The sequence below is a fragment of the Cebidichthys violaceus genome, unplaced genomic scaffold (genome assembly GCF_023349555.1).
Source record: "Cebidichthys violaceus isolate CVI_PGR_0920_01 unplaced genomic scaffold, fCebVio1.0.p SCAF_6, whole genome shotgun sequence".
Lineage (NCBI taxonomy): Eukaryota > Metazoa > Chordata > Actinopteri > Perciformes > Stichaeidae > Cebidichthys > Cebidichthys violaceus.
The window spans coordinates 18049183-18072575 of record NW_027176816.1 but is presented as its reverse complement, the minus strand read 5'-3'; the positions used below and the strand labels follow the sequence as shown (position 1 = coordinate 18072575).

Here is a 23393-nt window from a genome sequence, read left to right as displayed (position 1 = left end):
ATGGGGGGGTACATGTGTAAAATGTATATTTGTAATAGGCTCATTATGATAGAGCGATGATGACATCTCGTATATTTAACAAAATCCATTACCCTTATTTCACAGACTGCCATTGTGTCATTGGTTTCCGTTCTTTTCGGTGCACATTTACAGTGAGGAAGGTAGTATTTACAGATTTACAGGCTCTGGGGGGCTTTATCTCTCAAATTAGAACTTTGCCATAAATCATTATTTATTCACTGAGACCACTCTGTTAGCTTAGCAGTCTCGAAGGCATCAAGCATTAAAAAAAAAATTAAATTTAGTGCCAATAAAGTTGATTCTGGCTCTACTCTATCCACAGTACAACATCATCAAGCAACAAACTGTGTGGGCCGTCCAAATGCACCAAATATCTGTTTAATATAATATCTGTTTAGTTGGAAAAAGTTATTAGAAAATGGAATGCTCTGTAAAGCAGTAGATTTAGTTGTGAAGCGAAAACATGGAAAAACCACACACTCCTTTCAAGTATTACTTATTTAAGTAGCAACTAAGCAACTTAAAAAATAAAGAAAAATAACTCAGTGAAACCAGTAAGCAGAATATGTCTTCTGCCTGTCTGCGCTACTCAATTGTTAAACCATGAAGGGCTACGCTGAACAGACTGTGAAATCCAGCGGCGCAGGACGAACCATGTGTGAAAAACTTGTTGAGGTTTCTGGCACCTGAATTAAGCTGAATAAAAAAACATAATACTTGAGCAGGCTGAATATTTCGGGACATGTAAACGTAGCCACCGTAGATCAGTTTACACCTACATGCTCCTGGATATGGTGGCACTGCAGAAGCTCAACCTGAAAAAAACATTTCAGCTCTGAGTCCTCCTGCTCCAAAAAAAAACACAGCAACCCTTTTTTTTTTTTTTGCAGCCATGTTTACAACCAAAGCCCCCTCCAAGGCATTTCCTTTTCTCCGGTGACAACAACTACATAGTCACTTCAGGCCCGGCTAAATGTCCTACCAGGGGCCAGAAGGTGAACCACAGAGTCAATTTTAAGCGTCGCGACTACTCTGAAAGACATGGGTTGTATCCAGAATAGCTCAAAGACGCGGGCTGTCCCTTTGATAAACATACGTCTTTATTTGAATCCCTCGTCATTGGAATGTTATTCCGGAGGCTAGATGAGAGGGGTGGCATCACACACACAGACACACAGAGTCAAAGCATAATGGCCGTAGTTCAGAAAGTGCATAATGACGTGACTGTTGCCTCTTGCACAGCGCTCGTGTATACACTCCCAGAAATAGAGCAAATATTGATGTCTCTGATTTCTCCTCTAGCACGAGTCACTTTTTCACCTTTGGCAGGGTTCGAATAATCTCATGCATGCTGTGGTCTTCAAGCCAAGGGCTAAGAATCTGTCTGTGTGTGTGTGTGTGTGTGTGTGTGTGTGTGTGTGTGTGTGTGTGTGTGTGTGTGTGTGTGTGTGTGTGTGTGTGTGTGTGTTTGGTACATTTTTTGTTTAAATGTCCTCTATTCATTAACAGTGACAAAGAAGCATCTGTACTTTTGATGTTGTATGTAATGCACTTTGAATTACCTTGCTACTGGAATGTGCTAGTTGCTTTCCCTTCAAAATAAAAGACTGGTGCACTTTCTTTTTTTCTGCAGCCTCCCAACCCATCTTGGCGACATGACTTTGAATAGCAATGAATCTTCCCATTTGTCTTCCCTCACTGTGAGTGGCAGACAGCCTTGTGGAACAATGCGGGAGGTTAATCAAATCCCAGTCATGGTGGCGACCCCTGGTCGAGGTCAAGGGCTACGGCTGGAGGGCAGCAGACGGGACAAACCGATTGGCTGAGACGTGTCGGTGTCGGGGGAGACAAAGGTCATGGGCTGGAGAGGGAAGTGTAATGGATATGCAGGGTAACACCCCCCCCCCCTCCCCCCTATTTATAAGCAGCGCATAGGCATTCAACAAACACACCATACTGCAGTTGCAAGCATATTGCAACTTACATGGTATTTGTCAACAATTATAACTTATCTTCTCTTATGGAGACATATTATATATCATTACTGCCATTCATTATCTGTTTATACAGCAGCCTCCACTTATTAAACTCACAGGAGTTGTTGATAAATTAATTAACACACTTTAAAAAAAGCTGCATTACAGTGTGTTATAAACCATTTATTGCATGTTTATATACTGATTATAAAATATAAACTGTGTATACTTCCTGTTTGCACATTAAAAATATTAGTGCTTAATTAGTTGGAAGTATAATCGCCAACAATTGTGATTGAAATTAATTATTCATTTAAAAGAATAGTTAAACATGTTGGGAGCTTATTCGCTCTTTTGCTGTGGTTTAAATGACAAAATCATTACAACTTTCATGTAGCTGAAGCTAGCAGCCTGTTAGCTTAGCTTAGCATAAGGGCTGGATACAGCTAGCCTGACTCAGTCCACAGGCAACAAACTCTGCCCCTCAGCAAGTTATATTACGTTATATCTTTGCCTCATCCATACAAAATTAGTTTTTTTTGTCTTGGTTTTGGTATTTTCATGGTAGTTAATTGACAATAAGATAAAATGTAGATTATCGACCTAGTTTTTCAGATGTACAGATGTTCAGCTTTTATCTTCTTATAATAATGTTAATTGACATTGACTTGACAGAATCTTTGATAATGAAAGTTATCTTCATTTGCAACATTAAAAAGTGCATAAATATTCAATTCATTGAATATATGTATGTACATTTTAAAAACTATGCTCATGTTTTCATGTACATGTTTGACGTCGGAATCTGTTGAACAGAACTGTACTGAAATACCGTTTAAATTCATTATATCAAGCATAGATATTTCGCTTTCTTACTAAGACTCATCGTCATACCTGGAATCGATAGCTGGTTTGAGTCACACAAGTTTCTTTCCTGTCGTGGCGCTGATGTAGACTTGAAGACACTGACATTATGACGAGGCCGTGGGGAATGTAAGCATTACCCATCCAGCCTGACCTCTATATCTCCCAGTCGGAACACAGACTGGGCTCCTTTAATCAATTCTCCGCCCCGACACTTGACCTGACAGCCGGAGTGACCATAACGTGTGAAGGTACATTTTGATGAGCCGATTAACCAGCTCTCCACAGATGTGATTAAACGGCATTCATGCCACAAGCAGGTAGTGGATGGATTATTATTGATGGCGGTGTGATTCATGAAATGGCATGCAGGTTGGACTTTTGGCTATGTGGACAAAAGGCAAAAGGCAAAAACAAATACCATTTTTCTGTCTTTGAGAAACTGAAATTTGAATCTAATGGTGTCCTGCAACACTGACCAATAGGCTGATGGAGCAGACTGACAGTGGAATGCCTAGAGGGGGCGTTCTGTACCTCAGTGAAAGTGAATTGAAGATGGTTTATCAGAGAGAGAGACAAACAGGGAGAGCAAGACAGGGAGCTTGCGATTGAGTGCAACCGGCAGAAGCATTGTCCCCTCGCCGAGTGACACACCATCTCTTCCTCCCTGGACACAGACCCTGCTTTGTTTGTTCCCTGGGGCCAAACAAGTTCAAACGGGGGGGGGGGTGCAGAGCGGAGAGGAATCTTTGGACGGAGGGATGGAGGGGCAAGAGAAGGAGATGGCAGGAGACAGAGACTGATGAAGAGAGACTCTTTTTGGTTGACAGGATGCAGCCTGTTTGGAAAGGGAGGAAAGGCAAAGGGAGGGATGTAGTGTGTGTGTGTGTGTGTGTGTGTGTGTGTGTGTGTGTGTGTGTGTGTGTGTGTGTGTGTGTGTGTGTGTGTGAGAAAGAGAGAATTAAGGGGCATTTTCACAGCAGGCTTTGCACACTTTCCCTGCATCTGTGGTTACGCATAGCCCATGAAAAGAGTGTGTGTGTGTGTGTGTGTGTGTGTGTGTGTGTGTGTGTGTGTGTGTGTGTGTGTGTGTGTGTGTGTGTTTTTTGGAAGGAGGAGGAATTGCATGCATGCATGCATGCACGCACACACTCCCACATGCGTGATCCGTGTGACCGTCTGCTGTTTGATGCTCGCCTGTGTGTGTGTGTGTGTGTGTGTGTGTGTGTGTGCGTGCGTGCGTGCGTGTGTCATGTGCTACTTACAAACTGCAGGAACACGTGTCCCAGTGCATGCTGGGGATGGGGATCGGGCTGCAGACCGGCCTCCACTGCAGACAGCACCTTTTTGTGCAACTCCAGGATGTCCTCAATATTTGAAAACAGAATCTAAAAACAGGGAAACAGGGAGGGGGGGGGGTGATGTAAGGGGAGGGGATGCAGAGGAAGGAAGAGATAAAGAGGCAGGGTGGAAGGAAGCGAGGGAAAAGGGCAAGGAAGTGACCAACAGATGGACGGAGACGCGGGGGAAAGAAGGAAAATACCATGTCTGAGATTCATAATATCAAAAGACAACAATGATTTGGGGTTTTTTGGTGGTATTTAAAGGGCGGCCATACCTTGACATGTTCGGGTGAGAGGCACTGTTGGTCATCTGCAGTTTGTCGGATTCTGTGTAAAAATGCCTGAAGGGGAAACAGAAACAGAGCAGGTTTAAGAATAAGAATAAGTCCTTTTTTTTGGTTGACGACCATTTCCGTCTATGAGAACATAGGCATGGTGAGATTGCTATGATAAACAAGATAACAAAGTGGAGGCTTTTTAAAAAGCCGCTGTGTGTGTAAACACAAGCGTTGCCTGGAAGTGGAAGTCCAGCTTCCCTCTACTGATTTTTTTTCTTCTAAATGAGTGCGTATGAGCTCTTTGTTTTGAGGAAACGGATACATACATGAGCATAAAATACACAAGCCCTTGAGCAACAGACAGCCACACGCACAATCACATACTTAAGGGAAAATCGCCTTTTATGGCGCTCCACAAAGATGCGTCACAGTTATTTCACTATCCCTTAGGTATTGTGTGTTTGCTTTTTTTTTTTTCCACTGTCTTGTGACACTTAAAGCTCACTGCATGGATCCGCTGTAGAGGAAGCTAATGCACATGGGCATCCAGCTGGAAGAAAGCAAAAACATAACGGCTTAATTGTTGCAGCGTCTGCACACGTCACTTCACCGGAGACGACCGCAATAGGCTCACGTCAAGTTGGGCTTTGCTTGCATGTGCGGTTTTGTCCGTGTGTGTGTGTGTGTGTGTGTGTGTGTGTGTGTGTGTGTGTGTGTGTGTGCGTGCGTGCCTGCCAATCCCGACTTTGAAAGAAGGGTGCAGAGAGGAGGAAGTGAATGTGCAAACAGTTTCTTTTATTCTCTCTTCCCCAATTCTCTGTCTGTCAGACGCAACCTGCCTCCGTCTGACTGGCAGCCTCATCTCCAGACACCGATACCGTCTGCAAAATGAAAGGGGAGAGAGAGATATGAATCCCCAAACCAAATAAAAACTCTACTCCTTGCAGCCTCCTTCATCTGGCAGGCTCCTTCCTGCTGTTGCGTCTGCCTGCATGTCAGAGCCTCCAGTGTGAAAAGTGATAGTGTGCCACACGGATGAAGGGTGGAAGAAGAACGCCGGGTTCAACGATGAATATACATCTGTAAGCGTTGCTGGAGAATACTGCTGTTGTTTCTAAAAAACCCTGCAGCTGATTCACACCTGCCACTTAAAAGCTACAGTGAAAGAAGCGGCGCAATGATCTCTGCTGCCAGGTGAAAGGGTCAGTGGTTCTAGTGGCATCTTTTCTAGACGCTTTTGTTCAGGTTTTGAGATCATCTTTGGAGTAGATTTCCTGCCTCACTACCGCGACAGTAAACACAATTTATAGGTGCTCACGACACTGAAAACGACATAAGATTCGAGCAACAACAGCGTCTCAGTGGGGATGGATATTGTTTTAACAATCAACATGTTTCAACCCCTTTTTTAATTCTCAGTGTGTCGGTGTTAAATAAATGATGACCAGATTAAAGACAGAACATCTTCCCACATGAGATCAGGCAAAATCCGATCAAAGAATTCTTGATCATTTTAGTTGACGCTACGTTTAAGGTGGGCACTAAAAACATATTAAGATACATTTTTCAGGCCAAATATACTCAATTGGGAAATAAACAGTCCGTATAAAAGCGGTTGGCTCTGTGTTCTGTCGATTAGCAAGAACAACCCAGAATGTTGACTAGATACAAGTAAGAAAATTTGGGGGGGTTTTGCCATTTGGTCAAACTGACAATATAAAGAAAAACCCTTGAATGCTCTACAGTCACACAAAACATCAGCCAATTACATGTATGACTTACAGTAAGTCCCTCGCCTGTAATGAAAGACTGACACTTGTAATCACACATTTGCTCTAAAGATAGAACGCAGCCAGCCGAGCAGCAGGCTGCAATCATATTGTTTCCTCAGAGGCCGAACACGTCGGGAGGATCGTCTCCAGTATTTTATTTATTTATTTATTTTTTACTGGCTTTTGCGTCGGTTGCACCAAAATAGAAAGCAAAGGTCCTCGGCAGCGAGCTGCGACCTCGCTAATTAAGCGGCAGTCGCGTTCTTGACTGGTTTTGGGAGGGCGCTGATTGTGCTGGAAGGCGTGCACTAATTAAATCTCCCATATGCCAACTTGTCCACCGTGTCCACACTGGAGGAGTCACTCGTTTGAGGGATTGCTCACTGGCAGAGAGGACGAGGAGAGGCAGGAAACAAGGCTTTTCCTCAGTCGAGAGCAGAGAGTGAAAACAAAACAAAAAAAGGCAAAAGGGACAATGTTAGGACAGTGGGCGGGAACTAAAGCGTCCAGACTTTGGAGTCATTCTCTATTGACACCTACCATCCAGGACGGGATTCGAGGTTTGAAACAAAATGTGCCACACAGATGTGGCCATCAGCGGGGAGGATGGAGGGAAGGAGCAACAAAGGGATCCTTTCAGTCCAGGTCTCGCCCCGTGACACGGCCATTCTCACCCAGGGTTGTGTTGGCTGTCTTCATTGTTCCGTCACAAAGCACACAGGTTTATTTGAGGGAGAAAAAAAAAAGAAATACCGGGAGCTCCCTCTGTCCACCAGCATGAACACAGAGCAGAGCATAAACCGGGCATGCACTGCAGGCACGGCTCAAACTTTGGACTGGACTGTAATATTTGGTGAGCGTGATCAGAACAAACAAAGGGAAACTAAAGCATAATGGGTACAATTGGAAGGATTTTGACGTTTTTGATGGATGGCAGTTCGTTGTACTGTGAAAGCCAAGCATCATAATTGGGCAATCTGCAGTCTGGACTTTCGTATTCAGCTACTTCTGGAGTCCTTCACCGTAATGACCACCGGTGAGAGAACAGACAAGTCAGTCATACGTGGCAGAAGTTTTGACGTCCGCAGCCTGAATCTGTAACTCGGCCAAAATGACAGGTTAGCGATACTCCCGGACGAGTAACGCGTCTGTCGGGTCCAGATCGACTTCACGATTCGACACCAAAAAGCAAAAAAAAAAAAAAAAATAACACAAAGTTGCTATTTCCAACTCGCACGGAAAGAAGCAGATGTGAGCGCACCCTCAGATAACCCTCAGCGTACTGCGAGTCATGCGTCATTTGCATGGAGAGGACAATACCTCGGAGCATTGCGCACACACACACACACACACACACACTGACATTTCGATATGAGATGAATATTGAAAAGAGCCATCCTTTCCACAGTACGCAGTTAAGCCAGTTATTGGAAAAGGAGAAAGGAAAAAAAAAATCAATCATGAAAAACAAACACAGTAGTCATGACGAACGCTGTAATACGCTACCCACTGGGCACGCTCGTTAGGCTCATTGCTTCTTAATGAACATGCTGAGAGGCGGCTGGATGTTTGCTTTCTAATCTCCCGTCTCAGGTGACCCGGCTGCCTCTTTTTCCTCTTCCTCTTTGCCAGTGAGCCGAAGGACGCGTAATCTCGTAGAGTGGAGGATCAGACATTGACAAATATATATATGTACATTAACGACGGGCGACAATCACTCAATAATAACAACAACAACAACAACAACATCTCTCTCGTCTGGTGCAGGCAATGAGATCTGACTGAGCCACAGGTGACACACACTTGGCTTGTTTTATCTTGTGCATAAGATGCCCGGTTGCCTTTTACGACTCCTAAAAATAGCGATGACATCAATCAATGTGTTAATAATAGCCGGTCAGATGGAACACCAAATTTGCTTTTTGATACCCCCGTGCTCGTAATAATGAGTCAGAGTGGCTGCACAGAGGAGGGGGGGGGGGCTCAGCTGCTGCCCGTGGTGGTCTCTTGCCACAGGGGTGATGGGCTTTTAAGCAGGGGGGGACTGCTCGTGATGCAATCCCACGGGAGGCTGGCAACGCAACCGTGATGGAGCTTCTTCATGGACCACAAAGTGGCTGCCAAGCACGACACTAATGCAGAGTTACACCACTGATATTTCAGAGTGGGGAAGAGAAGCCATGGAAGTCACATTCACGTGTTCCACAATAACGTGATGCTTAAAACAGCTTTTTAAAGCCATGGATGATTTACACAGTATTCATGTGGTGGCTCTTTTTATGAAATATAAAACTTTAAAGTTATGTCATTAAGGAAAGCATCAGTCATCATCATTTCAGGAGACAGAATGCAGTTTTCGCAATTTTGCATCTCCCATATAGTAATTTATGTTTTTTCCTGGAAACAATGTACAGATTAATCTTACTCTGGTCGTTGAGGAGGAACCGATAACATTCTTCACATTCAGACCAGCGTATTTTCCTCATTGAACACTCTTCTTCTTCTTAGATGTCAGTGCCTTTAATATTCTGCGCTGCAGTTGTGCAAGCATTACAGCACTGACATCATTGCCAGGACTGTCTTCAAGTTCTCTCTGTTGCTCAATAATTGTTCTAGATTGTTCCCTCCTCAATCACCCTTCAAAAGTCTGTACAAGCACTTCAGATCCATTCGTAGCAGAAGTACCTGCAGCATCAAAGGCTGGTGAAACAGTGTGATAATGTTAATGGTCCAGAAGTCTGTCCTGTATGCATTTGGACATTTATACCAGCAGAAAAAAATAAAAATAAAAGGTGTGACATTCAAAAGGCTGCCTGATCTCATTTAAACAGCAAATTGCAATCCTACATCACTCCAAGTTCCCCGAAACAAGCCTGAGTGCTTTGCATAGCGTATTAGCTTTTTGTTAGCATCTTCACAGGCCCACACCTCTTCCCCTGCCCTCATTTACAGACACAAGTGCACAAGGGTGTTTTTCACACTCGTGCACTTTCTGGACTTGACGCTGTTTGGCCCAAGAGCCCGGTTAAGTTAACTAAAGAGTGAAACCTTCCGTCGAAGTCCGAGGCAGTTCGGAAGTTCGGAAAGGCCCTCTCAGACTCAGGTCCACAACAAAATGAGTGTCTGGCAGAAGTCTGCACTGTAAATGGACTTTCTGGTCTTCTGAACACAAAAGGCAAAGCCGGGAATTGAACTGCCGATGTCCTCCTCTACCAGCCACAGCTGGTAGAGGAGGATCCTGCTGGTGGTAGAGGAGGATCCTGCCTCATCATGAAGATGCTGCTCGGTTTAAACGCTGCATTATGACAGGATATGACTGATCCCACTATGCAAAAAATGACTTTTGCACTTCTGCTATTGAGTGTGAAGCCCATGCCACATTGTGGTGTCCCTTGCATCAGTTCTGTGAAAGATGTCAAACATGCTACTCGCTGAACGGCCATGTGAGCAGGTTGATGGGGGGGTGTGGGGTCGATTCCGCAAAAGCTGAGTCACTGTCCATTTTATTGCAGCAACTTGTGCGCGAGAAAAAGTGAAGACAATTTAAAAAAGCCCAAACTGCAACAGAAGAAGTGCCCATGCATGCCATTGTCGGTCTGTGTGTGTATGTGTCAAGCAAACAGGAAGTGAAAACAGAGTAATCACACTGAACAAAAGCCGACACTTTTTTTTTTTTAAATCATTGACAAGTTTGTTTTTCCTTTTCAGGCAGATAGACGGCGATTGGACTCAGCGGGGAGGGAAAACAAACGACGCAGCGCCTCTCGACACAAAAGCGACAGATGTTGCCTCAAAAAAAAAAAAGGAAGTGTGGCTTTTGTGCGTAGGAAGTATGTGACACGTTTGACTGGCCGCTAACTCGACTGTGTTTTTCTAAAGTTAGGTCTCACAGATTCGCGCTAGCATGCAACCGAACTGTGACAAACAAATAAATCACATTGTGCTCCACGCACTTGAAAAGGGATTTAAATTATGGACTTCACCCTGAACTTTGTGGCGCAACAGCCGCACTGTAATGAGAGCGCTGTCTGTGTCTTTAAGGCACCGACAAAGACGAAATGACTAGAGGGATGCTATTTATTATGCTATGGATTGAAAGGAACGGACGGAAACGCAAAGCCACTGTTTTGATTATTCACACATGATGTCGTCGCCGCCCAGAGTAGCGCTTGGCAGGCTGAACAAAAACATGTCTAACCCAACATCCAGCATCGCCCGCCACCCCAGACGGTGTGATCACTGTTTAGGACGGTTTTGTGTCATATGACCAACTGCCAAAGGGTCAGATCTGTGTTGAGGGGGAGGAGGAGGAGGAGGGGGGGCAAAGAGGGGCTAGACAGTAAGGTGTGAGGATACAGATGGACCATATGCTGGTGCGGGTTCAGCGTTCGCTCCACTGGACAGGGAGCAGGAGGCCTGCTGCCTCAGCGTCTGCCTCATCTGCCTCTACCTGCAGCCAAGCCAACTACGCAACACGCTTCACATCTTTGAGTCAAGGGGGCTGGCTCACAAAAATACACACCGCCGAAACTACGCTTGCTTAACGAGCAATCGAAAATAATTTCTTAAGGCAAGAAACAATAACAGAAGGGAACTAACGAGAGAGAAAGAAGTAATCGTGAAACCAGTTGCGACATGAGAGTAAGTCCGGCGAACAGTCAGGGAACATTCAGGCTGCTGACACGCTGCTGATAGGGGATCTGTGGCGTCAAGGGTCACGCACAGTCAGGACCCCTTTAATTTGGATGTTTGCATTCTGAAAAGGTCCTCCACAGGACATGTGGACTAATGTGAGGACGCGGCCACGCAGTGGACATTGGGGAAGCTGTGGAGGCGTCGCACTGGATTGCATTATACTGAGAGGTGTTTCCAGTATTTTCTACAGAAAAACAGGGAGGGACGTGCCAAAACATATCTGTTGCTGTAGTAGTGAATCCTGAATCAAGAAAAACTTAAGAGATCAGATACAATACGATAGAACTTTATTAATCCTGAGGAGAATTATTGTGCCAGAGATTTATAAAAAAAAGTATAAGAAAAAAACAACAGAGTAAAAACCTAGACATGAGCGAAAGAGTAATAAGTATTAAGTGTATAAGAAGGAATACTGACAGCTGTGCGAAATAGAATAGGAGAAAAGGAGTAAGGTGAATAAAATCAACTGAAAAAGTAAATTACCATAAGAGCAAAAATATGTCGTGTTTAAGAAGTGACACTAACACCGGTGCTGAATAGAAACTGAAATGGAAAAGTTATATTGCACATGATAGAAATAAATAATGAGTGTTTCTCACATTCATGTCCACAGTCTATGAACAAACACATACTATATGTCGACTAGATTTAGAAACAAATTGGCATATGTGCCAATGTGCCCCGCATCAGCATCGTTCACTGTAAAACCATGTTCATTAACCTGCATTTGGTAATATATGTATATGTATATATATACCATTTTTTCTACAAGTCATGTCATGGAGCAGCTCATAACTGAATCAGTCCGTTTATGAGTGGACCAATCAGACTGCATCCAGCAGCTTCTCCATACTGGGACTAAAGATGGCGTTCATGGGGACAGAACTGGGACGCTTCCCGATTGCCCGTGGCTACATCAGCATTCAGCAACAATGCTGGGCTATCTCACTCAATTCAGATATCTCACAAGAGACCCCGTATATCAAGCACAAGCTCTAACACTTGTCAGGGTTTTTTTTGTTGGGTTTTTTTTCCCTCCAGAAGACCCTGAGAGCCCCCTTTCAATGCTCTGCGGTTCCCACACCTATTGAAACAACCCTCAAACACAATCCCAGATCCACAGATTCAGGACTTTTCTCAGGTCACCAGCCCCCAAAATCTCTCTACCCCTCCCTATCCGAGAGAAAAACAACAACAAGCTAACAAACAATGCATCCATTAAGGGGCTCTCCTTTTGGGGAGGGGGGGGGGGGAGAGGATTGGACTGACCGGCCACAAAGGGGGACAGGGCAGTTTTGGAGAGGGGATGGGGGCCGTTTAGGGGTCGACGTGGCATGAAATTGAATAAATAAATAAAGAAATCCCCTCTTTGTGGGCCGTGTGCAGCGGAGCCAGGGAGCGGGCCCACGGCGCCGCCACAATGAGGGGACCCCGGCAAACCTTAGCGGACTACTTTCTCCCTGAAGCCGTAATTCACATCTCTCCCCAACCATCCAAAGAACTCCCTCAGCTCCCCCTCACCCGCCCAACCGGTCGCTCGCTGTCGTCCAAGAGAAACCCGTCTTGGCAGAGCCAATCACCAAAACACAAAGTCTTCTTTGAGTCTTGTCCAGTTTTTTGTTTTTTTTTTCCTTCTCCCACTCTCACTCACTTCCGCTTTGAAGGACTTTAAACTTCAAGGCTCTTTGAGTCGCTCACATGGGCGGAAACCGAACACTACAGGGAGATGAGACCGTGTCTCCACCACAGAGGACAGGCAGTCAGCGAGACCAGAGACTTCCTGTTTAAGACGAGGCCCTCGTCAGCTCTGGCGCATTAATGGATGCCTGATGCACATGATGAATATGCAAAATCCAGCACTCCAAAAAGAGGAAGAAAAAAAATCACTCAGCCTGGATTCTGGATTGTGTTTTCATGGAGTTTCACGGCCTCAGACATATTAATCTACTGAGCATGCCTAGTTTTTATTGGACAAGTTGGCACTGAGCATGGGAGGGGTTTCCCCATCTCATTTAGCTAGATGCTCCCCGCTTTCACAGTGGCTGCACATAGTTAATATCTCCACTTTTCCAGGTTGTTAGGCGACATGTTTATTTTATACAACTGCTGCTGAAGTTTCTCTTCACATTGGTCGCTCAGCTTCCATCTCGGCCAATCGATAGACTGAATTTCATCTCTGCCGGTGCTTGACACAGGTTCGTCTATGCGTCCTCTTTCTAAGTGGCTTTCCTGTCGAGGGGTGACATGTGGCGATGGGGAGATAACACAGCGGAGCAGATTGCAGAAGCCATCTGGACGGGAGTTCTCCGGTGCCGAAAGACTGGATCAGAGTGTGGCGAGTGTGGAGTTGAGTGAGCCATCAGAGACATGGGAAGCTTCCGACAGACCCAACGGAAAAAAAAAAATACGTGGCACGGTTGATCATTTAAGCTCCAAATTGGTTATTTGTCTACATAATCAACATTTTCCCATAATACCTGGACACACGTGTTTCAGAGCACTTTTCTTTCATACTTACTCTTAGTTTGCAAAAACAAAACTAAGAATGCCACATGCGGCGTTCAGCAGGCCAGACATAAACAGTGTCATGGTCACAGACGGAGAGAAAAAGGTGGGAAAGAACCAAATTAGTGTCCCATGCCACACAATAATGGTCATTTGGCAAAGCAGGGGGGAAGATCATAGAGGGCACCCACTTGGTCTGACTGTGTATTTACCAACCAGATAGAGAACAGTATTTAATGGGCAGACAGGCGGCAGCTAGTTAAAGCCCTCTCTGTCTGAAAAAGGTCTCATTTTACCTCTGAAAACACTGATGCTACCGACTTACATTATATCTCAACTTCTCCTTTTGGAAGCCACTACGGCGTTGGTTTCCACTTCGAAAAGTGATGCTTCTAGGTTCGTTTTGATTCACGACATTCCGACTCTGCAAGAAAATAGCACAGCTGAGAGATAACCGTGTGGAATTTAAAGACTGAATCACGTGTGGTCACATGACGACAAGAGAGCGCAGTCCTGGTGAAATCCCCATCAAAAACAAGGGCTCCATTCACCAACAGGATGACGTCACGTATCCATCCCGTGAAATGTAAAGGGTCATGTAAATCAGGGCAGAAAACAAATCGGAGCTTAACGCTTAACGTCGTGCCGTTTCCTAAAAGCTTTCCTGTCGGCCCGTGAGAACAAAATCATCGCAGTAACATCTCCGGAACGTATGACTCAGGCCTTTAGTCATGCCACGAAAGTCGGCAAAAAAAAAAAAAAAATGTCATCGCATCCAACCGTTGCCAAAAAAAAGAAAAGCCCTCCAGCGGACCAGGCCTTAAGAATTTGTCAGCAGCTGTCGCGAACAGTTAGAACAACAGAGTCGGCAGCCTCTTTAACCCGTGGGGTTAAATAACGCAAATAGGAGAAGATCCCCACTAATTGGTGAAGTGAAATGGTTTATCTTCAAAGTGATGTTCGACAAAGTGACAAGAAAATCGAAGCATAAGACTTCCTCGAACGAGCTAGAAAAGTGAATCCAGCAGCGTCCTCCGTGCATCTTCACACCACCGTCACATCGTTCCACCACTCACTCAGACCTGTCGCACGCGGCGCGCTCTACTGGCCGAACACGGCGCCATTAGACACACTTTTCATTCACATTTTTGTCACGACGCGTGTCAAGAGGAAGTGAGAATGCTACATTAGGAGCAAAGTAACGGTCCAAAGAGCCGAGAATGAACCAGAAAGGAACCTCCAGTGATAAGAAATGAAGCCAATGCTGAGGTGTCGAATGGCTCCGAAACACAAGACTGTGTATAAGAAGCTCAGCATTTAAATCTGTCGTCATCTCATTGTTCTTTGCAACCAGAAGTGATAGGCTGGAGCTAAGTACAACCAAGCGCTGACTGAGACATTTTTAGACGATCAAGCCGTTTATAATTAACTTTCATGAACTGAAGACGCACAGTGAAAAGGGTTAAAGTAGGAATTTGACATGACGGGAGGTGCATAACATTTAACGGTCAACAACAAACAACACAGTGCAAAGTAGAAATGTACGGCCTAAAGACGGGCTTAATTGAGGGCGTGGCCACTTTGAGTGACAGATGGGTTCCGTACCACGTCGCTAATTGCTACCCGTCTGCTCTGCTGCGTCATCTCCACCTACGATCCACCTCTTTGCCTTTTTTTTAGAGTTGGGCTTTCTCGTTACTACCAAAATGGCGACGGCCAGAGCCGCCCACTTTGAGCATCGCTACGGCGCTTCAGAAACCAGACGGGGTGACGTCACGGAGACTACGTCCGTATTTTATACAGCTGGTGATTGTATTTGGAGGAAAACACTTCTAATGAGATAGACTGGATCAGTCCACAGTCCACTTCAAAATCCATCGGTGAAACCGCTTCTGTGCCATGTGACGAGAGACAAAAGAAGACCTACTTAAGATTGTGTTGGGTAGTGTGTGATGTGTGTGTGTGTGATGCGTGTGTGTGACGCTCCTGCTTTGTCCCATTGTGCCGTGTGAGCAGCTTCCTGGCTGGACAGCATACAGGCATTTACCCCGACCCGCCCTGATCGGGCAACACTTCAGCAGCCCTGTGATCTAACCCAGACTTTATCAAACGTCTCATTCTCGACATTTGAGAAGCTCCGCGTCTAGTCGCACTGTGGCTGTTTTGTTGTTCGGCATTTTTTTCTCTGAGAGGCAAATGACCTCTAACCCTGAAAGGAACCACGCATCTGGTTGCATTTGAGAAAGCAAACAAACATTGTAAGCCCGCTGCCACGGCTCCTAAACCACATAGGAAGCTCCCGGGGGGGGGGGGGGCGGAAAGTCTATGCCAAGTCACTCCGTAGGTATCCCTCCATCCTATTCATTCTCCCTAGTGGTCTACAAAAAACATGCTGCACAGCTACTGGACCCAGTACCCAGCCTGGGAAAGTGCGTGTCCCAATTTTGTCCGAGTCATGGTCTCTGAGGGGACACTAGAGAAGTCAGGCCGGGTCTCCGGCCGTATCGCATATCAGCCTGTTGACAAGAGCTGTTCATACACAGTGGTGGCAGCTCTTCAGTTGGCGTTTGCTCCGGTCATTAAAAAAAGACTGATTACCTGCTGTAACACTGGTGACTTCTGTGTTTTTGACATCTTCTCACCTCCACACACCTCAGAGTCCACTGCTGAATAGATTCACCCTGAGTTGCGTAACCATTGGAAGGGAAACACTTAATCCATTAGATACCTAAACATCCCAGAAGGATGGCCAGGTCAACACTCACAACATGTGGTGTGACTTTTCTCTTATGCTAATTTGTATCTATAAGACTCTGAAAACATCTCTTTTGGAGAGAATGAAGGGGGCGCTTTTTTATTTTTTTGACATCACGCCTCCGGGTGTTACAGTGGTTTAGACTTGTTAAGTTGAATTCTTAAAATTCCTGCTGCAGTCTTATGCCTCAAAGAAATGGCTTATCAGCGCACATGACTAAAAAAAAAAAAAAAGCACAGATTAAGTTGGAAACTGGCATTTACCCCCCCGTTTATGTAACACGCTGCATTGTAATGAGTTAGTCTGGCAAAGGCGGCACTGCAAGGTACCGATTATGCGGAGTGAGACGGAGGGATGCACAGTGGCGAGTTAAAGCGGCGGCGTGTGCATCGACCTCAGCTGAAGGTAGTGCCGGTGTGCGAACGTCTTGGAAACAGACGGCCTGGAGAGCGAGAACGTCGTTTTGAACTCTACCGAACCAAAAACACAAAGCCAGTAGATAACATCTAGCATGAGTAAGCAAACTGGAGGGCACCAAGATGTTTAGTTCTCTCTCTCTTTTGCACATCTGTCCCACCCGAATACAGCTTTGTGCATTCAAAAAGGTTTGATTAATCTGAGAGTTTAAAGCCCAGTATTGATAGAACAAACCCTCACAGAACCCCAGCAGACTGCACAGGCTTCACTCCTGCTATATATGTGATGTGCGCCTGTGTTTGTATGACTTCAGTTGGGCTGAGGTTGCAGCGAACTGAAACCGCTGGCGTTGTGGCAAAGATGAGAGTTACAATCTGATGCTATTTATACCCCCCCCCCCCCCCCCCCCCCTTAGCCCAGAGAAACTTCAGGCTGGTCTTTCCCACCGAACGGGGAGGGCTGGAGAGATGGAGCGGAGGAAAAACAAAAACAACAAAAAAAAGGAAAAGAGGTAGACGCAGGCTCAAGTTTGGAGAGGAAGCTCAAGGCTTGGCTTCCTGCATGTGTGTGTGTGTGTGTGTGTGTGTGTGTGTGTTTGGGCACCGGTGGGACGATGTGTTTGCGTCCGTCCTGTTTGCTCAGCGATCCTCGTCAACGGTGAGGTGGACGCACTGAAAAGTCAACGGCAGCGAAAGAGGAGAAAGAGGTGTGCAGCTTTAACGGTGTGCGTGCAGCCGCACAGTGGAACACCTAACGAGCGCCAGTGTTAGACGATGCGTAAACGGGCTTGTGTGTGGCCCTGAAGCAAGGGTCAAACGGGGCAGGATTTCCAGATGTTTCCTATTATCCCGCAGCACTGACGAGACCTTCCTACTCTCAGTCTCACACTTCTCAGAACCAAGAGGGGAGGTCAAACGCTGACTGACTTATTGGCCACGCGATTCCGCTGTTGTCTTAACTGGACAGGATTCACTAAGACATGGGTCAGTGTGGTGGAAAAAAAAAAACGGCAGGACAGCTGCTTTCAAAAGGGCAAACACCCAATTTTATGGTTTTGAAGGAAAATCCCTCTCGTCTACCGGGTATGACGCCACTGACCGTATTCCTGTCCTAGGTATCGCCTACATTTTGGTGGATCATGACCGGGGAAAATCCAGTTGCCTGGATTAAATCAACAAAGCGCAGCTCTGAAGAAAATCCCCACTAATCTATGGCACTAAGAAATGATCGATTCAGACGCAGACAGGGGAAATTCGCTGTAACAAAAACATGAAACGAACAGTTATCACAATAAAACCTGGAATTGAAAAGGATTCGGCTCACTACCTCAAAGAAGCGATAGATTTGGAGATTCGGTTCGATAGCGCCGAGCAAAACGAATCCTCTAATCCCTCTTTCACCCCCCCCCCCCCCCACACACACACACACACACACACACACACAACCCCCTTCTCACCTCTTCCCACCGCCCCTACATCCTTGCCTCCCAGCTCGTTGGATGAGCTTGTTGGCGCTGGTAATTGCCAGCGGATGAGTGACATGCAGAAACGTCTGGGACGCCAGAGCCGGATAACCTTCTCTTTTGTGTCGTTTGCAATCATTGTGATTGGGAAGTGATTCTGTACGGGGGGGGGGGGGGGGGGGGGGGGGGGGGCAGATAAGAAAAGAAGCATCTATATACAGAAAAACACCGCTATGCTGATGTATTTTGGACATAATTAAAGGGGCAAATATAAACACGTCCAGGTATCTCCGGTGTGACAGCAGAAAATGCTTCAGTGATCATTGATGCTCCGTGATGTCAAGAGGAACTGACGTTCAACATACAACAACAGACGTTGTACATGTATAACTCACAGAAGAAGCGTCAGAATATCAATCATTCTCCGTGAGCTGTAAAACGGCATTGTGGGAAATGTAGGGAGCTCTCTAACTTCAAAAAAAAGTGTGTGAAAAAATGTCAACCGTGATCACAAAATAAGTCTTGGAAAACACAAATGACCGCTCTCACTTTGCATTCACTGCTCTAGCCTCTTCACACTGGGGGACTATGCACCCACCCCCCCCCCACCCCCACTCACATATCTCTATTGAAACCATATGTTCTGAGCTCCCACATACAGACTTCCCTTATCAACACCAACAGTAGGCTGCCTGGTGACGGAGCCTGGCCTCCCGTGGAGAGATGGGAGCAGGCTCAGCTGGACCCTGGACGGGGAGAGCATGGGAGGGATTTGCTGCGGATCCGCGTTCTCCTGAAGCAATCTAAGCTGCCGAGCCCCAACGGAGAGTCCTCCATATGGAGATTCAGCGGGTTTTGGAGCGGTCTCATGCACGCACAACATATACTATCACATATAGGGTCCGCTGATATGGAGCAGCGTGCTTTGGCATCGAGGCTTGGTTGCACAGTATGTACCCATATGAGAAGATGACTTGTAATGAGGGCAATCTTGTGCAGCCTTCAAAGACACTTGTTAACCATAGAAATAACAAAAATCTACCTATTTTTTTTCTAGCAAATCAAAGGATTTATTGTATTGAGTTACAGAAAGAAGTGTTTATTATCAAACCGCAAGTGTGCATGAATCAAAATAAAACATATGGTCTTATCATAACAAGGGAAAATGAGGACTAGCCTAAGTTTTGACACTCACATGTGACTGCAGAGTGTGTGTGTGTGTGTGTGTGTGTGTGTATAAAAGAGCATTCTATGCAAAGACCCAGGTGATAACAGACTCTCTCAAGCCCGACTCCCCTCTGGCTGCACACCGTATGGCTTAAATCAAGACATGCCAATTGATGTGACGATGGGGAGGAGAGGGTGGAGGGCACTGACAGCTTTCAGATGTTCAGAGGAGGGGGGGGCGGGCTTCCAGTCTTCTCTGATAAATCATTGGAGCTTTGTCTTTATCATTATGTCGGTACTGGCTTTTGGGGGGGGGGGGGGGGGTCAAAGCATGTCCCTCTGCTGCCTGGTCTGTCTTGTAACAGAAGATAAGCCTCGGCTGCTTCTTGCGGAACTGAGAAAGGAAGCAGGGCCACAGAGACTGCAGAGACTGGCCCCCGAAAAAGAGTCCGTCATCATCTCGTGGCTACATTATGTGGGGGTATAATCTGCAGAAAGCAATGCATCACTGACATGAACTCTGTATGATAATCTAATATCTACGCGACCCCCAGGCTACTGTGAACCGCCTGTGCAGACGAACAGAACTATTTCAGGAACTTTGAGGAAGTTCCTTAATGCGTGACAGCACAAGACAAAGAGGGAACCTCGGCTGCGTTTGACAAAACGCTTGCCAGATGTTGAAATTGGAGAATGAACCGAATCAGTGGCATGTTCATGAAGAAACTGCAAGTAAAACATGACGGCAATCCTCCGAGTCAGTCGGAGGTTGGCAAAGCGAGCGAGAGGAGCCAGAATCCCGACCGGCTGGAGGGTTGTGTTTTGGAGCCGACCCTGACCTTTGACATTGCTGCGACAAAATAGGGGATTTCCTTACAGGCAGCAATAAAGCATAACAGTAAAGTCAGCAAAACCACACTGACTTTGCAACAGCTGGATGCAGAAGTCACCTGCATTGTGCAAGCTCCACGGAACGACAAGGCGAGGAGGAGAGAGACAACAACAAATGACAAGAAGTGACAAACATGGGGAATAGCTTCCTGCAGGTGGGAGCCGCTGTGCTGGTGGCCGAGAGGAGCGTGTAAAATGACCAGGACGGTCATTCATCAAAGGCAGCTGATGTGCAATGAGTGAGTGAGATGGTTTCTCATCTCTGTCAGGACAAGGGAGGGGTGGTGGTGTTGAATGCTCATGAATATCTATTTATTTGCAAAGCCAGTGTGGATTGAGGGCTTCTTTGATTCTCTTGAACCCGAGGTTTAACACACAATGGAGAGGTGTGAAGGATGGCCCCCACACACACACGCACACAAATCTTAACAAATCTTCCCAGGAATGTGTTCCTCACATAGCATTCGTATTAGTATTGAGAGCGTGAAGCGTTATGATCGAAGCAAATTAAACACGTCTACGCCTCAGCAGGCTGCAACCTCAGAATAAAGCTGTCAATAAAAGTCGGCGTGGAGAAAAAAAAAAGCAATCAGCTGTAAACCACAGTTGCGAGGCGTGTCTAACTGTCGCATGCATATATACGTTATAACAATAACGTGGGGTTAAAAAGTTAGGATTCAAACAGGAGCTGCGCGTGTGTACAGAACGTCACGCCAAACACAGGACTTATTTCTGGTGGTTTCTCGTCATACCCAGCCTGTAAACTACAGCAAGGGGAAATATTCCAGTTTATTTTTATCTCACAACATGTGCCACACCACGCACTGTATATATGCCGAATTGAAGAGTGCAGCCTGTCGTTTCATAAAATGTCACCAGTGGTCTTGACACAACGTGCATGTTTGTTCAAAATGAAAGACAAACGTGAATTGAATGATTCGCAGTTGGGGTTCGGCGCAGCGTTCTGTCCGCGTCTGAGAAAGCGGAACGTGAGCATGAGCAGCGTGAAGAGGTAATGTCAAAACTTACCGACTGAAGGAAAAGCAGCGTCCGCACATAATCCCTCTCGGTGTTCAGTATTTCGTTTAAAACACAAAGCCTGAGCCGCTGCTGTCGGTCCGAGTCCTTGGTGGCGTGGACGCCGTTCTCGTGATGCCCGTCGTCCTCGTCCATGGTGCTAATTCAACCAGCAGAGAGGCTGTTCTCAACACAAATACTCTCCTCGTTCTGAGTATCCACACTTTGCCGAGTTTGTTGCTTCAGTCCATCTCGCGGCAGCAAGTTTCCCAAAAAACCCTCGCGAGCCGCCACGCGCAAACGCACCGCACCGCACACACACACACACACACAGGAGATAAAGTTTCACAGCAGAAGTACCGAAGCGACGAGCAGAGAGCCTCTGGCTGTGTGGTCGCAGCACCAGCTGAGAGCGAGCGAGGCGACAGTAGATTCGTTCAGATTGGAGAGACGGCAGAGAGGAGGAGGAGACACACACACATACACGCACACGCGCGCACCGGGGGCCGCGGCTCACTTCTGCAGTGAGCACACAAAAACAAACACAGAAACATCTGTAACGGTGGTCATTGAGGCTTAACGCCACATTGATTTGTCTACTGTGGTATAGCCTTGTCACAGAATATTAAAAATCACAGTAAATAATGAAGTAAACCCATTAACTAACTAGAGAGAAAAACGGCAGCTGCGCTGAATTAATTCAGTCTGTTTACTAGAGAATGTCTAATATGCCCTAGCAGGTTATAAATATTTAAATACATGATGTAAATAAACTAATGCTGTAATTCACATCATAAAGACTGAGTCCCAGAGTCACTATATTGTTCTACTTTTTACCTTTTGAATTCCACAGCCTGCTGTGAGGCTAAGTGGAAGTAGCTAACGTTACTTCTTAGCCAAATGCAAATATATGCTAGCAACTAAAGACAGAAATAAAGGTCTTAATTACAAGCTTCAACTACTTTGTTTGTTTTAAAAGCTCGTCTTTTTAATTGAGGGTCACGACCTATAACGCTATTAAACATTTTTAAAATCATGTTTATTGAGTAAGTTAGCTAAATATTCCGGGTCCCTACCTGTCACAGCGGCACCTGTAGCGAACGTTAGCTCGTAATTTGAGAGGATAGCGCCCTCTGGTGGATACCGGTGCAACAAGCGCAGCTAATGTAACAAACAACTCTCTTTCTAACGGGTAACACGCTCCGATACGAGGTCAGGTCTAAGAAAATCAAACCGCCTTCATTTGTAATTTGTTATAGCAGCACCGACTGGTCCATTTCGACTCTACTATGTCCATTTTGAACGCGGGCTCATTCGAGTCTCGTGCCTACATATTTATGTTTCAGGGCTTCTGGTCTCGCGCTACTGCTGGATGTCGAGTCGATTTTATGTCCCTCGGAAATCCGAATATTATGTGTCGTCTGGATCATGGATGATGTGTTTTTAATCAACATGAATATGAATTCAAACGGCACTTTTTCAATTTAACCAGTTGTGTGAACAACTGTTGTTGTTGGTGTGTACAGTATACAAACAGGGTATAATGCGCCAGCTATGACTGTTATACTTCGGCAACATTAAATACGTGTAGTTACAGTAAACAGAGTACGTTCATATTTCATCAGCTTCAGGGCATGGAGGCACACATGTACTGTCTCGGGTCTCGCCCCGGACCTGCGGTTTGTTTAATCAAGTTAATATCCGGCTTTGTTTCACTGCGCTTGCGCACACACCCGACCACAGTTTAACGCCACAGGCCACATTCCGCACGTGCTGCAAATATTCATAACAGAATAACTGAAGACGTTTACGTTTAATTCAGGTGTAGTTTAGGCTCCAACTAATAAAAGTAACCGAGATCCATCCTGTGAGGAAAAAGTCAAACATCAGGAGTGGGAGAAACAAATTAAAATGTCAATAATAGTTTTAATTGATGCATGTTACATTCAAAACCCATTGTGATGCTCCCACACGTATAATTGCATACATACACAACTGTTCTCGCCGTCTCACGGATGAGGAATGCAACAGACAACTTGTAAATGCCTTACACTATCATATATTTACATATCATCCTCCGCTTCTGTACATGGCAAAATCTTTAAATATGATCAAACATCAGAGGAGTAACATAGGATACAAAGTATGACTGATTGTATGTAGTTTTTGAAGCATATTCAATGTACTTTTTCCTTCCAAAAAAAAAAAAAAAGGCACGTGCACAAAGCAC

The 23393-nt window shown here is 45.7% G+C and overlaps 2 protein-coding genes across 16 annotated transcripts in view; both read right to left on the bottom strand.

The window, feature by feature from the left end:
- Positions 1 to 21537, bottom strand: part of prex1 (phosphatidylinositol-3,4,5-trisphosphate-dependent Rac exchange factor 1) — a 73537-nt gene extending 52000 nt beyond the window's left edge. For both annotated transcript variants that reach the window (XM_068733806.1, XM_068733807.1), the window contains exons 1-3: positions 21176 to 21537; positions 4480 to 4545; positions 4127 to 4249 (exon numbers count right to left, since the gene is read on the bottom strand). In XM_068733806.1, the coding sequence (XP_068589907.1) occupies positions 4127 to 4249; positions 4480 to 4545; positions 21176 to 21319 (333 nt within the window). In that variant the 5' untranslated portion in view covers positions 21320 to 21537. The remainder of the gene's footprint in view (positions 1 to 4126; positions 4250 to 4479; positions 4546 to 21175) is intronic.
- Positions 21538 to 23069: 1532 nt separating this feature from the next.
- Positions 23070 to 23393, bottom strand: part of LOC137889061 (ral GTPase-activating protein subunit beta-like) — a 19717-nt gene continuing 19393 nt past the window's right edge. For all 14 annotated transcript variants that reach the window (XM_068732670.1, XM_068732673.1, XM_068732668.1 and 11 more), the window contains one exon: positions 23070 to 23393. This exon is cut by the window's right edge and continues 2007 nt beyond it. The gene's annotated coding sequence lies outside the window, so the exon portion shown is untranslated.